Source organism: Pleurodeles waltl, chromosome 12, assembly GCF_031143425.1.
Source record: "Pleurodeles waltl isolate 20211129_DDA chromosome 12, aPleWal1.hap1.20221129, whole genome shotgun sequence".
NCBI classification, from domain to species: domain Eukaryota; kingdom Metazoa; phylum Chordata; class Amphibia; order Caudata; family Salamandridae; genus Pleurodeles; species Pleurodeles waltl.
In genome coordinates, this window is record NC_090451.1 from 668242301 (window position 1) to 668258281 (window position 15981).

Below are 15981 nucleotides of genomic sequence, written 5' to 3' on the forward strand. Positions count from 1 at the left end.
AGCGAGTGCTTTATAGTCGCTAAGCCGCCACTGCTTCTACCACTCAGAAATGCATGCGGTTCTTAGCGATGAAAAGCTGGTGTTCTTTTTAGCACTGAGTTTCTGACTGTCACGCATAGCTGGGGGTGCTTTATGACTGACCATGTTTCCTGTCAGGCCGCGAGCCAGCGTGCACCTGTTATGTTAGAAGCTTGCACACACATTAAGCGGCCGCCAGTGTTGTGGTACCGCAAAGATTAAAACATTTCTTCACTGGCTGCTGGTCACGGGGCAGGGGGTTTATGTGCATCAGGCCACCAGGTTTTTATTCCATCACTCTACGCCTTGCAGGTTTCTTTCTAATGCCTGTTTTTTTGTTTTTGTTTTTTTATTTATTTTTTCTTCCTGCGTCACTGTTTTTCCCTCTGTTTTCTTCCTTGTCTGGGGGAAAGTCCGACGACGAAGCTGCTGACCACCGGCACAAATTAACCACGGCTGCGAGGGTTGGTCCTCCGAGGCAGGGTCTGGTGGAGCAGGGCAAGTCTTCCCAAAAAAACTCCCGCCAAGGTCGTTGAAGGTTAACCACCCCTGCCCTTGCGCGCCTTCTTCCTCAGCGGCACGTGTTGGGTAACAGGCAGCAATAGCTCAGGCTGCTTACAGAGGCGCCCTCGCCCACTGCAGGCCGGCTCATCACAGCCACTAAAAATAAAAAATAAATCACCCCGGGAGTCCCGGCAGTTGCAGCAAAAGACGAATCGAGAAGGTTTCTTTCTTCCAACGAAAAAAAAATAGAATGTTTAGGAGGATAACCCTTCTTATCCTGTTTTAATCTTGTGTAAGACAGGGAAACGTAATAACAGTGGCTTTCCCTGTCTTACTACATGTTTAAATCTTCCCGACCAATCACACAACAAAAAAACAATAAACGCTGGCGCGTGCGCACCCCATGATGAAACGTGCCACATGGAGTGGTTCAGTGTTCTGTTTTTTTTTTTTTTTTTTTTTAAACATTCAGTATACCATTATGTGTACCTTTCCTATCAAAACTCTGGAAGAGGGATACAAAAAAGGTAAAGAAACATATCCTCCTTTACCGATTAGACCCTGAAGACCTACTGACACCGGCACTAAATTCTTCCCTCTCCAGCTCATGTCTACACAACTAGAGTCTGACATATTTCGATTACTTTCTATTTTTTTCAGCATCCTATTCGCAACAGCATTGTTCTTGGTCAGTGATGTGTTGATCCAACTGTTCAGTGTTTTCTTTTTCGTATTTGTGTTCTATCTGCATGAGTGGGTGAATGAGCCCATTACCTGGCCGAAGGTGCTCTTGTTGTGGAAAAGTATTGTTTCGCGGATTTGTAATGGGAGCTGTGTTGTGTGTGAGCCTACTATGGGTTAACAAAAGGTTTCTGGCAGGTGAGCTAGGTAGGTTTGTGTATGGAGTAGGGCGTGTTGAGGCGGCAAGGCTTAGCTAAGCATCTGCCTTTGATGCCGTGTAAAACCTGTGAAGATCTGAGGATTTTAATGCGAGAATGATAAAATGAGCCCCACTGATTTGCCTACCTTAATAAGAACACCCATGTACATTGTTACAAAATCTGCTGTCACAAGCATTACATAGAATGTATTTGTCAAAAAAGCAACAACAACAAAAGTTTCAGTGGAAGTTAGTTTGTTCAACTGATGTAACCTGCAGTAGCCAAAAAAAGTATTGATGTAGAAATCCTAAATGAATGAATATGCTCTAAAAACCATATGCTAACTGAATTGTGCACATTTTTATTATAGCCTGGTGTATTAGTGAGTATAAATCAAGTCATGCAGGATAGGGATCAAACAATTAGCCCCCCACCTTAAAAGTATCTTCCATGTTTCAGATGCACAAGGACACATTAAATATCGAGGCATTACTACACCTTCAAGGTAGATATTGACCTTTTAAAGAAGTAAATAAAAATAGGTTCACATGATTAAGAGAACCACAAGGTGCCCAGGACTTTTTTTAAAAAAAAATTTTTTTTAAGGTTTTCGTCCTAAGGCCTATATTTGCTAACGCGTCAAGAATAGGGGGATTAGGAGGATTAAAGGTCCAGTGTATGTCCTCCTGTACAAGTTACTAATAATGTGATACACTGTTCCTGAGAAAAAACCAGGGGACTGTAAGGCAAGTGCTATGGGATCCTATTAGTTAGGAGCACGAGTCCTCACACACCCAGTCGGGTGTCATGCGTAATCATCGGACAGGCTCCTCGTCAGACTGGCGCTGCAATGTCTGACGGGCACCACCCAACGGGGCGCTCTTTGCCGGAGATCTTTTCTCGATGATGCCACACTCACCCTCAAAAAAATCAAGGGGAAGACACCGAGGAGGGTTGAAAACGGAAATTAAAATTGGTTCAGAACCCTAACAGTATGATTAACTTTATTCTATTTGTATAGGGTAGAGGCCAAGATTAAAATATTCGTCACGAGAGTGGGACAGAGATAATGATCAACCAATCTCTGACTATCTGTCTTGTAATGGGGGGTCAGGAAATTACAAAACCCACCTCAAGAATTGGGTCGACATGTTTCGCGTCTCAGCGGTCCACATGGATCCAATGACGCTTCCTCAGGACCTAGTATAAAGAAACTCCTCCTACTAAAAGCTGAGTAAGCTATTAACATATCAAATCTGACAGTCAAGAAAAGGTAGGTAACGTCAGTCACTTACATCAGTCCATTATGACCATAGATTTAATGCCTATTCGTCGCCCCTCCTAATTTAAGTAAGGGCTTCCTGGGATCATGCAGGCTTACAGCCAGGATCACATAGCACACTAATTGTTGGTTATTCTAGGTATCCGGCTGGGGGTGGTTGCACCTACCCTTGGTCGCGCTCCCTATTTGCTAACAACTGGCTCTGTGACCAATGTTGTCCTGTTAGAAAGTTTCGCCTGAGTCAACTCACCAATTTCTGGAACTGTCAGGCCACTTAGTAAAGTGTTTCGGTGCAGTCATTTGATGTTCCAGTCAACTGGACAGTGGTGCTGGGCACATCATACTATGTGGAAGTCTTATTGTGAAATGTAGGCCTCTCTCAGTGGGTGTGACCATGTGGACTGAAGCACCACTTAATAATTTTCCAACCAACAAAAAGAAAAAAATTATGAACCCTGAAACCCACTGGCCAAATCTATGTCAAATCCAATATTGTAAACGCTACAGTACAGTTCAGTGCTCCTTTACAGTGTTGTGTCCACGTCAGGAGTGAGCAGGGATTGGCGTAATGGTGTCTTGGCAGAACATACCTCAGGTCTTTTCTGAAACCAGTTAAGACATGAAGAAAGATGTAACGGGGGAATATCAGAGACCGGGGTACATATCTGGGGAAAAGAACGAGTTCTTGTTGAATTTTTCCAGTGGATGGTGCACTCATTGCACCACGAGACTTCACCAAGAAAAACACTCCTTCGAGTCCGGGCTTTTCTCCAGCTTATGTAGGGCAGCAGCAACTTTGCATAAGTTCAGTTCTTAGTAATGTTTTCTTTGGACTGGTGCACATAGTTCCTTTTAATGTGCATGTGATGTACAAGAACCTGGCATGGGGTCAGTATTTATTGCACTAAAATGTCTAGTTCTTGCCACAACTGTGCTGCCCTTTTCAAAAGATCAAGTAGAAGAGAGTCATATATTCACATTTTATAGCCTTGCTTTGAGGAATTCTGAAGCAAGGCGCTACACATCAGACCAGTCTAATCTAAAAAGGTTCATTGTGCTGAAATGAGGCAGGTCAGAGTGTGCAGGTCACCATTGCTAGGCGACAGTGAGCAACTTAGGAGAGGCAGGGTTGGGGTTCACTCTTTCAGAAGCCTCTGAGCAATATACATTAAATGCAGTTGTCAGGTAAAGGGATAGTTAATAGAGCTATGCTGTTTGTCACATCTACAAAAGTGCAATGAAAAAAAATACATGGAAGCCCACCATCTCGCGCAAGAAGCACACCATGTCCCCAAAACTTCTCAATTCTCGCATGACACACTACCCACATGATGGGTAAAGAAACTGGTTATTGGGGACTGGAATCACTTTTTGCAGGGAAAGTCAGGTGACAGTTCCTTATAAGGGCGCAGGTAGAAAGGTTTGAGACCTTGGACTAGAATAATTGCCATCACGGCCAATTACTTCCTTGCCCAAGATGAAGGGGGGCAGAAGCTACCCTAAAATCAGTGGGGTTTAACTTTAGTTAACACACATAACCAGAGCCAGGCTTTGCTGATAAACCAGTGCAGTAGGATCCTCCGGGGTCGGGGTTATTGTGGCAGACTGTAGGATGCGTTGGAAGGAATGCAGGACAGCAGTGTTTACATCAACGCAGAAGACTTAAATGAAACGGTCAGTAATAGCCCTTGATAGCGTTGCTGATTGAGACACCCCACAAAAAGGCAGAGCTGTCAGTAGAACGACACTTGCCATGGCCTGCTGAGCAAAGGACTTTTGTGCCACCTTCCCTTACGACCCGGCCACAGTCAAACCAAGATAATCTAAACTATCTTGCCGTTAAGCCAGGCCAGTCCTCGAACACGGCAACAGCTCATTCAGAGGTTATATGTACTTAGCTGCCCCTTTTAGGCATATTCCAGTTACGTAAAGGTGACTTCCGCCCTTTATTTCTACTTCTTAAACAATACCAAAGGTTTGTCGTGGCCCCCGCGCAATCTGTTTACCCCGGATATAATTTAACAATGTCCTCTTTGACCACTAGGATTTTTCCCACAATCGGAGGGCTCTTAAAGGCTATCCCTATACTGATTCTAAGCACTCTCTACCTGATGGTATTGATGTTTCTTGTTTAGCGAGCATTGGAAAAAAAAAAACATGCTGTAAAGGACATCACTGTTGTGGATGTAAAGGTGAACAGGTTTGGGAATGGCGATGGATTGCCTGGCTTTCTATTCTTTCCTGTCCCATAACTATGCTGGCTGAGACCCAATCAAGTATGAGCATGTCCACCTCAGCCTAGGTCATGTTGTCTCTCGGGTGTCTGGGTTACCTTTTCCTATACCGCCCTGCCTTCACCTGCCACTTCCCATCCTTTCATTATGCAACTAACTTCCTCTGTTAAAACACTGTTCCGTTTGCCGCAAACGTTTAAAAGTGCTGTATGAAATAAACCTAATCCAATGGTGGCCAGCTCTCAAATGAATTTAGCAGATCAAAGGACCCAGAAGAAAGAAAAAAAAAAACGGGGAGATCCTACTATCTAAGGCCAGGACATAGGGAATCTGCATAAGCAGGAAACGTGAGAGCTTGAAGGCTGGGAATTACAAACATCTGCTACAAACTCATGGGGGAGGCAAAAACAAGGCTGTCAGAAACTGGGAGGTAGAAAAATGAGTGATGGCACTCCAGAAATGCCAGGAACACGAACAATGGTACAAATAAAGTCTGACACGGGCAAAGCCTGGACCAATCAGTTCTATGTATTGGGAAACAGAATCAGGGTGTCAAAATGGTCTCAGCCTAACATATGGCAACAAAACTAACTGTACATAGATTGTTTGGATTAACTAATCATATGGCTTGTAAAAGCATGAGAAATACACCACAACAGATAGCTCTGGGGGACAAGATGGCCACAGCACACAGAATGTAATGTCCAACAGTATAGCAAGAATAGATATTCTTTTTCGTATTGCAGGTTGGAGGAAGTATGAAGTTGAAAAGAGTCTCAAGTCTTGTTTGCAGATGGTGTCTTTATTTGTAGGTGTTAAAGATCATTGTGTGATCATGGAGATACAGCCAACACGTGTTTCGTCACACAGGTGACTTCATCAAGGCTGCAAAACAGTATTGAAAGCAAAAATTGGGCATATATGTGTGTTTGGAATCTAGTGTGGACTAATCAGTGACCATGTGGGGAAGATTCCAAATCCAGAAACCAGTGACCAGTGGTAAGAACTTGTGTAAGTGAGCATTGAGTGAACATGGCAAGCAAGATAGGTGATTAGTAATTGGGACCCAAACTGTAAAGCATGAACATACAAAGTAAATCACTGTGGTCATGTGGATAACTCTGGGGGGGGGGGGGGGGGGGGGCGGACTGCGAGACAAACAACAGAGATAGTCCATGGCATATGGCAGTAGTCCCCAACCTGTGGTCTGTGGACCCCTGGGGGTCCGCAGCGGCTTAGAAAATTAACTAATATTAACAGAGGATTAAAGCATCTATACATGTACAATTGAAAATGTTAAAACTTACTGCAAATGTCAAGGAAATTGAAATTGGAGGCTAAAAATTAAATTAGTATCTCCGTATTGATGTGACGGAGCAGTGCAGGTGCATTAAACAGAATATAGTATGGGCAGTCTTGCTTCAATTGAATTTAGGAAAGTTCCAACCATCCTATCAATTAAAAAAAAATTATATTTGTTTGCAAATAAAATTTGTTATTTGCGTATGTTTGACTGCTTGTTTCTATACTTTGTGTATTGTTTTGAGTTTCAAATCCTTGACAATGTTCAAGTCGGAGTCCCCGGCTTCCCGTAATGACTCAGTGGGGTTCCCCGGATTCTGATGATGATGATTCACTGGGGGCTCTCGGTTCTGGTAATGATAAAGTGGGTGTTCACAAAAGTCAAAATGTTGTGAAACACTGGCATCTACAGTACAGTTGTGGCCAGGGTGTTGCTAGAGCCCCCTAGACTCCTTTGCCTATAAGCACCACTTTGTGGTATACAGTCTCCATTCAAACTACATCATTCACACTCCCCCTGGTCATCTAACTCTTACTTCCTTCCCCATGAAGTCTCTGGTATAAACCCCCCCATCTATCCTCTTGAAGCAGGACAGAGTCTAGTAAATGGCAAACGGAGCACAGTATAAAACCGCATCACCTGCTAAAGAAAATATATCAGCAGGTGATGTCCTCTGGGATGGAGTAGAAGGGATGATTAATCAAGTGAATTAATAAAGTAGGGGAGAACCAGGAACGAGAGGGGGCATAAGTGTGCTGTGATGTAGAATCTGAGAAAGAGTCCTGAAAATAAGATGATGGTGGAAGCATTCTGCTACAAGTGACAAAAATATGCATGGCATATGTCCTGGCAGCGATCTGGCAAAGTTTGGGACAAGGCACAGTAACTGGGGTGGTGGGCTGCTTCCTCTCGGCAGGGACATGTGTTTTCCACAGAAGGGGGTCAAATTTAAACAAGCGAGTACCTAAAGGTTAGGAGGAAGGCAGGACAGAAGCTGTGGTGAATAGTGAATCGGGGCATTTGCAGAGTGAACTATGAAAATAATACAATGATAGGAATGTGAAATATAGACTAAGTATTTCAAATTGTTTTTCTGCTTGTTGAAATCTCGGAGGTGAAAAAATTCTTACAAGAAGGCAATGAGCAGATCAGGTTCACAGAATTCATGGACACACCCTGCACCTTCTCTGTAAAAAGGCCACAGGGTGGGTCACTATGCCCCAGGCAGAAGCCTTGGGATCTAACAGCATAAAAAAATTAGGAAAATAGTATAAACAGACAAGAAAATTGGAAGATAAACAAACAGGAACTGTGTATAGGGTAAAGCTGGACTAGAATGAGGGTGAGGAACAGAACTGGGATATACAGAACTGTGAATACTGGCAATGTGCACATAAACCAGGATAGTCAGAATAAGAAAATATACAAGACCAGAAAGCTGCACATTCCATATACAAGTATGGTCTGGATGTGTGCAGTCGCAGTCAGAACTAGGAACAGTGCAAACACAAGAACAAGGAAGCTGGATAAACGAGACTAGCAATACCTAATTAACCAGTTTGAATAGGAGCATGGAATTCAACGACTATGAAAAAAACAAATCAAAAGGCAAGCTTGAGATACAGTAGCAGGATCAAGCAGAGACTTGGCTGCGTCTGTTGTGTGCCTTCGCACTCTGGGATCACAGAACTGAAATAGCTGCAGGCTCAGGTGAGGAGTACAGGTGCAGGGAGAGGGTCTGTGCCAGAAATCAAGCAGGTGTAAGGAATCTGGGACCCACCAATGAAGTGAAGACGGAAATGGAACATGGAATCAAGACGACCAGCAGACACAAGATAGGGCACAGGAAAGACAGGTACAGAGTATGGGTCTGAGACGAGAGAGCAAAGTGAGGAATGCAGGTGTAACAAAGTCAGAAAGGCTGTAAGATCCAGGAATCAAGATAAACAATTAGTTACCGTCGCAAGGATGTAATGGGGGCAGGGTTTGGAAATGGAAAGAACTACATGGGACATGATGCAATAGGAAGATGGAATGGAAGCTTGGACTGAAATATGATGTGGGTCTTCGAAGCTGAGATGTGGAAGTGTATTTTATCCTATTCAAGAATAAAAGCAGGACCCCAGTTGCCTTTTTTTAACACCACCTAGTGGCCTGATGGTAAAATCCCATCACTGTGCTACAGAGTGATCACAAGGCCAAACTACTACTTTCTGGGTACCTGTGGAGGGAAAATAGAAATATTAACTCTTAAATAAGGAGTTCAGGGTAACTTTTTACTAATCACTTTGTGAAGCAGTTACGAGTCAATATCTTCCACATCAATTTTACCCCCTAAAAGCTCCCTCCCCAGCACCGGAAAATATATTTTACCACACATTACTTTATCAATTCACTCAGTTTATTGTATAGGCCTTTGACCTGGACACAGGAATGAGAAAAAACAAGGTGTAGGAAAGGTCAAAATTCTGCACAAAACTAGGCTGATGTAATGTCGTGAGTTATTCAGTTTAATACTCTACAAGGAACTGCTTTCAGGTGCTTCCTAGGCAGTATTTCACAGAAAATACATTAATGAGCAACCGAGGCAGCAGAATAGGGATAACATCTGGTGGGCGCAGGAACATAAGGCTAACTTTTGTTAAAGTTATGTCAAACGGAGTGCACTGCCGTCTGAATTTAACCTATCGAGCAAAGATCTAAATCTGCTTATTGTTTATTTTCGTCTCCTGCTTTGGGAAGCTCTCCAATTCACCATTTTATCTTTGAACTTTTGTCACTGGGGAATAAAAACTGCGCGCTTATCAGTCATGTACACAAACAAGTGCATGTACCTAAAGTGTACGTGTGTGTGTGTATATACACACACGTGTGTGCTGCCTAATCGAACAGTATCCCAGCTTACCACAGTGAAGTTACAGGCTGCATCTCTCCATCTACAGGTTGCATAATCCGATAGATAGTAAGCGGATGTGCTTTACAAGTGGGTATCAGGCTAGGAAGGAAGGGGTGGGTGTGGATTGAAGGTAAGTTACAAAGTAACATTTCATATTTTGCTGTAGCAAATTGACGGCTGCAGTTTTACAACAAGGGGATGGAAGCCTAAATACCCCACACTACATTATCCCAGCATTAGGAGTTTAGTAAAAATGTCCCCTTAGTTTAACCGCAAAGTGTAACCTGTTGCTAAAATAAAAAGATTTTATCATTCATAGTCGGAAGAACAAACAAAAGCACTAATCGACACCCACCCGCCTTTATTCTTCAATAGACAACCAAAAGGCCTCAATAAGTTAACTGTATTGCGACTATGCAGTGCGCTCTGACATAAATAATGTGCTGGGCAACGAGGATATCTCTGAAACTAGTTGTGCCAACTGAATAAGTCTTCTTAACTACCCCACAAACTATGGGGCTGCCATATATATATATATATATATAAACATATTTATTATAATTTTTTACCCGTATGTCATCGTGTATTATAATCCTGTGTTCTACTTCACCACAAACATTAGCACATTGGTCGATTCCATACAGTATAGTTAATCATTTACAGTAGAAGGAATTACATTAAAAAACAAGGAATCATTCAATTATTCAACTGCTAGGCATTTGCCACGAGTGTTCTGACATGAGTTTGCAAGTGCCTACACTGCCCACTCGGAAGCCTTCAAGGGCCTCTTCACAGGTGCAAGTTTTCAAATTCCAGGAAGGCCCATTACTGAATGTCTGACCTGTCCATCTGTAAACATTAATGATGAATCCCAAATGTCCTTGAAAGGGATCACAGTTCATCATGCAGAATATTACGGAAACGCTCCAGCTCGTAAACGCTGGTTGCGATACGTCCAAATGCGTTGAGGAAGGCCACCGTTTCCTGTCGGCTGAGCTGGAATCCGTAGGATGGACCGCTTTCTGGCAAATTTTCTATCTGTTTCTCGGAAAAGAGGATCTTGAGGGCAGTTCCCAGTCCCTGGGTCTGTAGCTTGCCCCATAGGCGACACTTGATGCATCCAACGCAATCCATGATGCGCGAGATGTTCCGGAATCGAAGCCTGAATTCTTCCTTTAGCTTTGCGGCCTCTTTCTTATTGCCAGCGAAAAGCGAGTTCTCATCAAAGTGGAGCGGGAAGGCACGGGCGGCCTGCAGGACTTCGACTAGCAAGTCCTTGGTCTCGGTGTCAATGGTGGCATTGCCAGTGAACAGGCTAGTGCCGGGGCGCTCAAAGTACGGCAAGACCTTGGAGGCCGCCCGCAACTCAATGAGATAGATGAAGTAGAGATTCTTGAGCCTGCGTGGCCCTTCGCCCTTGGTGAGGACAGGGTCAAACCTCTGCTGGAATTCTGTCACGTTTGGTCCCCAGATGGGAGCCGCCCAGGTGTCATGCAGGAGGTACCTGGCACTGAGGTGCACACTGATGCTGGCGTGCAGCCCCGAGATGAGCTTGTAGAACGCCCTCTTCTCCAGGCAGAGCCCTTCCAGCCACCTGTAGAAGGTCTCCCCTTCGTCGGCGGACCCGGGGCCCAGGGGGTTGAGGGGCCGCTTTATGGCCTGCGGCTTGAAGCAGTTCTCCTCGTAGATGCTGTTCCAGATCTTCCAGGCGTCGGGGCCCTTGTAGCCGGTGTAGCGCTCGGGGTTGAGGAGGAGGTCCACGTACTCGGCATCGGGGCAGGTCTCGTCGTCCGCCTCGCAGAAGCTGTCGGAGGAGTCGTCGTGCCGGGCCCACTGCAGCATGGCCCGCTGCGTCTCGGCGCTCAGGGATCCGTCCACGGCCCCCAGCCGCTGGGCTTGCTCGCACTCTGCCCCAGACTCCCCGCTGCTGGTCCCCGTAGACCCGGCTCCCTCTCCCGGGCCGGGCCCGTCCCCGCTGCCCTCCCTCGCGTGCCCGTGACGCCCGTGACACCCGGGCCCGGCGCAGGCCGGCCTCGCAGCGCTCGGCTCCGAGAACTTGAGCCCCGGCGGCACCTCGCCGCTCTCGCAGGGCCGTACGGCGCAGTCCCTCAGCCCGCAGTGGCTCTCCTGGTGCCAGAACGGGCACGGCTTCCGGAGGTTCACCCGGTAGTAGCGGAAGTAGTCGCGCTCCAGCAGCCGCCGCAGCTTGGGGAAGAGCTGCCCGTTGTTGAAGCTGTCGATGGTCTCCACGTCGCAGGTGCAGTCGTCCAGGAAGCCCGTCACCTGGCAGAAGCACCGGTGCGAGGCCGAGCCGGGGACCCGGTGGTCCGGCGCGGCCCCGGGGAGTGCGAGGAGGCAGAGCAGCAGGACCGGGCATCCCCGGAGCCCCATGGTCGCCGGGAGACCGCTCGCGCGCCGCATCTCTAACGCCGCTAGCTTCGCACTCGGCGCGAGCTCTCTCTACCCGGAAGCGGGCGGCGGCGCGCGCCTATGAAGCGGCCTGAGAGTGACGTGTCTCTGAGCCGGAGGACGCTATTCCGTCAGCGCGCGCGGGGCACGCCCCCGTCCGTCCCGTCCATTCAGCCGCCGCGCGGAGGGGCAGCCCGGGCGCGCGCTGCGGTCGTGCAGAGGTGCACGCTGCCGGCGAGCACCTCTGGGCGCAGCTGGAGAGTGAGCAAACGCTAACTCGTGGGCTGCCTGGGAGTGAGCTTTACCTGCGCGTGAGCAATGATTCACCGCCCCCTTTTCACATCCACCCTCACGCACACTGTACAGAAGGCGTTTATCATGGGAGGAGCCAGCCACAGGTGTGAGGCCAACTTTCACTCTGAGTCTAGACTAAAATACGAGTCATATAAGTTTCCAGTGTTTCAAAATTGCTGAGGGCTTATACATTGTGAATCTGAAAGTGAAAATAGTAGCGCCTCTCAGTAGCAAACAGCTGGAATGGTAGTCTTCCCCCCTAGTTCCTGTTCTAGCTTTGATTGCAGTATAGCCGTCTCGCTCGTATTGCACTTTTTCCCCTGTACTGAAAAGGCCACAATTACCAAGGGGTTCTGTGACATGTCTGGCAGCTCGAGTCTGAATCAAATATTTAATCTTTGCCCGATAGTCCTCATGAGACACGGCTAGTAGTAAAAAAGCCAAACTGCAAGAACTAAATGTAAAAGGCCACTTAACCACGAGGATGGGGTTCATCTGCTGGCAAAGGAACCCTGTGCTTCCACTCGGTGCCAACTTTGCTCCATCTCACCTTAGAGGTTTAGGAGCGGGTACATTCGTGATGCGCACTTCAAACTCGGCCTCTCGCGTCCCTCTCATTAGGACATGCTCGCCACTGCTAACATTAACAGAAAACGTAAACCTTCCTTAACCCTGACCCCGAGTCGCGGTAAGGACACGCAACTTTGCCCATTGACTATTTAACTGCTTTGTAAGTCAGTAGTATTGCACCCTTCGGCCGTATTCCAACAGGCAGATGCTGAACAAGTGAGAACTTTGGGCCAAGTGCTGGAGTGCCCAGGCCTCACATACGCTGTGGCCAGTTCCAGGTCGCTTTGACCAGGGAGTGAGGAGGCTGTGTCTCGGTTGTACTTCCTTCCTTTCAGGATAAGGCCGCCTGGAAACGGGCTAAATACGTGGTCTGTGCACTGTGTGGAAATGGGACTTTGAAGTGAGCATACGCTTTGGGCAATATCGAGCTTTTCTTGTTCTGCATTGTCTGCATCGCAAGAGTAGTGATGATGGTGCGGCAGGTGCCGTGGCACCGGGGCCCAGGGCTCTAAAGGGCCGCGTGCATGCTCTTTATATTGCTCTAGATTAGAGTAGTAGGCCTACATTAATTTCTCCGGAAATTGGGTGTGTGGGGGGAGGGTGGTCCACCCTTCCCTGAAAAGTGTAATGGTCACCACAACTTCCCCACTTTTACTTCCTCGCCCTGTAACGGCTGGGCTCTGCAGTGGCTTACAGTTCATTCAGTTACTGGTTTGTAAAACACATTGCAACCCACAACGTAATTACAACACATTTATCTCTTTCTCTCTCTCTCCCTCTCTCCCCCCAACACCACAAAGCTGCACATCACTCAGTACATATTGCATAATAAGAAAGCATCTTGCTAAACATTAATCTAGCACTGGCGGATGGCATTAGTGCAGTTTTACACACCGCTATCCCAATGCAGGGCCAAAAAGTGCACTTCTCTTTGTGCTTTTCGGGTTCTGTGTGAGGCTGACACCTTCATACACATTCACACAATGTGGAGTACTGCCTTGCTCTTTGCATGCGAATGTTAAAACGTTACAAACGTTACTGTTCGCTTGCTGCGGTTTCACACTTCGTTTGTGCGACTCCCCGTTCTTGAATTATGTCTCTTACCAAGAACAGTCACTCCTTTGAGCAGAGCCTCGCCCAAAAGGTGTGAGCATCGCAACCCCGTAGCACTCTTGTCCAGACGCAAAGGCTCCTTTTTTTTTTTTTTTTTAATTACATAAAATGTCAAACAGGCACTTATATACATTTTTTTTTTTTTAAATGTAAAAATGTTTCTTTTGATCCACAACCTCAAGGTAAATTAATTTTATTAGGTTTGAGGTTAACTTGTTGGTCTTATATGGTGCAATTTGTTTATTTATTTGCGTTTTTATACAGTGTAAACTCGACCCGAAGGTGTAGCGCTTTGCATGAGCACCAGTTACATTTCGCGAGGACACCTTCTTTTTTATTAAGCACGGGGAATTGAGGGATTGGCCAGAATCACAGGGTGTCGAGCTGATGGCGCAACTCTAATCTGGTTCCCCAGCTCCAAAGTCGACAGCTCTTGCCATGGCGCTACATCCTCTTCCCCATAACGCCCACATGTTACTAGAACCCCTTCCTTCGCGCGACACCCACCCTCTCACCCATCAGCCCCCGGCCATCTCCCCGTGCCTCTTTGTTATCTGGTAGCAGCTGTGCAGGCGCCTCCCCTGGGCAGTGCGGGGCGCTTTGTTAATTATCAGATACCTCCTGCCCTAGCAACCAGCCTCCTCTTGAGAAACCTGACCTCGGGGGACTTCCGCTCTACTTTCCCGTCAGCCCTTTCCACCGGATGAAAACCGTTAGCCTCAAACGCAGCCCCGGCCGCCCCTTTCCTCCTCCCCTAAACCTTCAGCATGTAATGTAGACCATGGCACCGGAAAAGGAACTCTCCCCTGCGAAGCTACTCTCACATTTCAAGAACGTTCGAGGCTACCTGCAACTTCGCAAACAGAGGCACTGAAATATAAGACGTGTTTGTGAGAGAGACGGACACGCTTCTAACTTCGCTTTCTCTCTTTGGCTTTCCAGTTTTCCGAGATAAACGTCCCCTAGTCTGTCCGGTTTCTAATTTTCCCCTGGCGTCGCCAGAGGTGGGCCTGATTTGGTCCCTATCCCTGTTCCTCATCATTACAAATGTTGAATGTGTTAAGATGCAACACCGAAAACAAGGCTTTCAAAGCCAGCCGGGCTTGCTTTTGTGACCTGTTGGCTTTGCCTGTGGTTTTAGACATGTGGCACAGCATCCCCGATGGGGGTTGGCAGCTCAAGCTAAACAGGACAGTATGAGGAAGCAATACAGGGTGCAGTAACACAACCGAAAGACAGCAACATAGAGCTGTCAAGGAGCCAGCACACAGGCAAGAAGGCATGGCCCGGGGAGTGGTGGAGGAGTTCACTGGTGAGGTAGAGAAACATGTAGCACAGCGGAGGGAAATAGAAGCATACAAGGGAGACAAAACAGTTGGGTAAAACACATGTACTCTTGTAGACTGCATAAACGAAAATAAAAAAAGTAGCAATTGAAAAAGGAAGCATTGGGAGGACACAGTAATGTGTCCATGCTCCAGGGGTGGGACAAACAAAAGAAGAGGAAGGAATGGCCACACACTCCGATTGATTGGTATTAAGGTGACAGTCTGTCCTTCGCTTACCAGTGGTAAGCTTCAAAACCAGCTGCAAGCTAACAGTATGTCTCACAGCAGTCAGCGCATGTACTGTCTCAGGCAAGATATGAAAACAGCTACTGCACCTTGCCACTCACATTGGTCTAAGCACTTTTCACTGCAAAACATTATTCAAGGCCATACAAGTACAATATTTGCTTTACATGATTACACTCAACATTCTGTATTTGTATATCTATCTATCTATCTATCTATCTATCTATCTATCTATCTATCTATCTATCTATCTATCTATCTATCTATCTATCTATCTATCTATCTATCTATCTATCTATCCATACATATATAAAGATAAATAAACACCCCACCAGTTTTACCTGTGACCCACCCAGTGTTGAACCCCCCTAAAAATACATTTTCAAGACGCCAACATACACAACCTAATGCAAGCTGGTGTGGCAATTCGTTTGAAGCTAAGGAGCTCCAGCCACTCCATGTTGCTGATTTTGCCTCCCAATCCCACCTCCATTCAAAATCACATATTATCAGCAGATGATGTGAAAAGTACTCCCATCACAGCTATGATCACCCGCTGGGTGTATCACTTGCATGAAGTTAACCCATCACTTAGAAAGCTTTGGCAATGCCAGTCGTTTCAGAATTTGTATACTGGAAAGATACTAGGTAGCTTGAGTATGGTACTCAATCGCTTTTGTCTCACTTACTGCTGCCCCACGAGGCATTGAAACACTGGTCAAACAGTGGTTTTTGGTTAGTGAGTTTAGCCTTTAGTTCTCAGAACGAAAGACACTCCATGCTTTGACTTAGCTTATTTTTTGTTTCATCAAAGGGAATTGGATGTGAACATCGCAGGGGGTAATGCGGAGAAGGAATAGAACATAATTAATAGTATCAGAAAGTGATTTTCCTCATATAGTG

The 15981-nt window shown here is 46.3% G+C and overlaps 2 protein-coding genes across 3 annotated transcripts in view; one reads left to right on the forward strand and one right to left on the reverse strand.

The window, feature by feature from the left end:
• Positions 1–15981, forward strand: part of CERS2 (ceramide synthase 2) — a 107251-nt gene that overhangs the window by 52894 nt on the left and 38376 nt on the right. The window lies entirely within an intron of this gene.
• On the reverse strand, positions 8606–11794 carry ERO1A (endoplasmic reticulum oxidoreductase 1 alpha). Its single transcript, XM_069218519.1, has one exon. It carries the CDS (start codon positions 11537–11539, stop codon positions 10010–10012), a length of 1530 nt encoding a protein of 509 aa, XP_069074620.1. The 5' UTR covers positions 11540–11794; the 3' UTR covers positions 8606–10009.

Coding starts and splice junctions, on each gene's coding strand:
- ERO1A (XM_069218519.1), bottom strand. CDS start 11,539: ATGCGGCGCGCGAGCGGTCTCCCGGCGACCATGGGGCTCCGGGGATGC.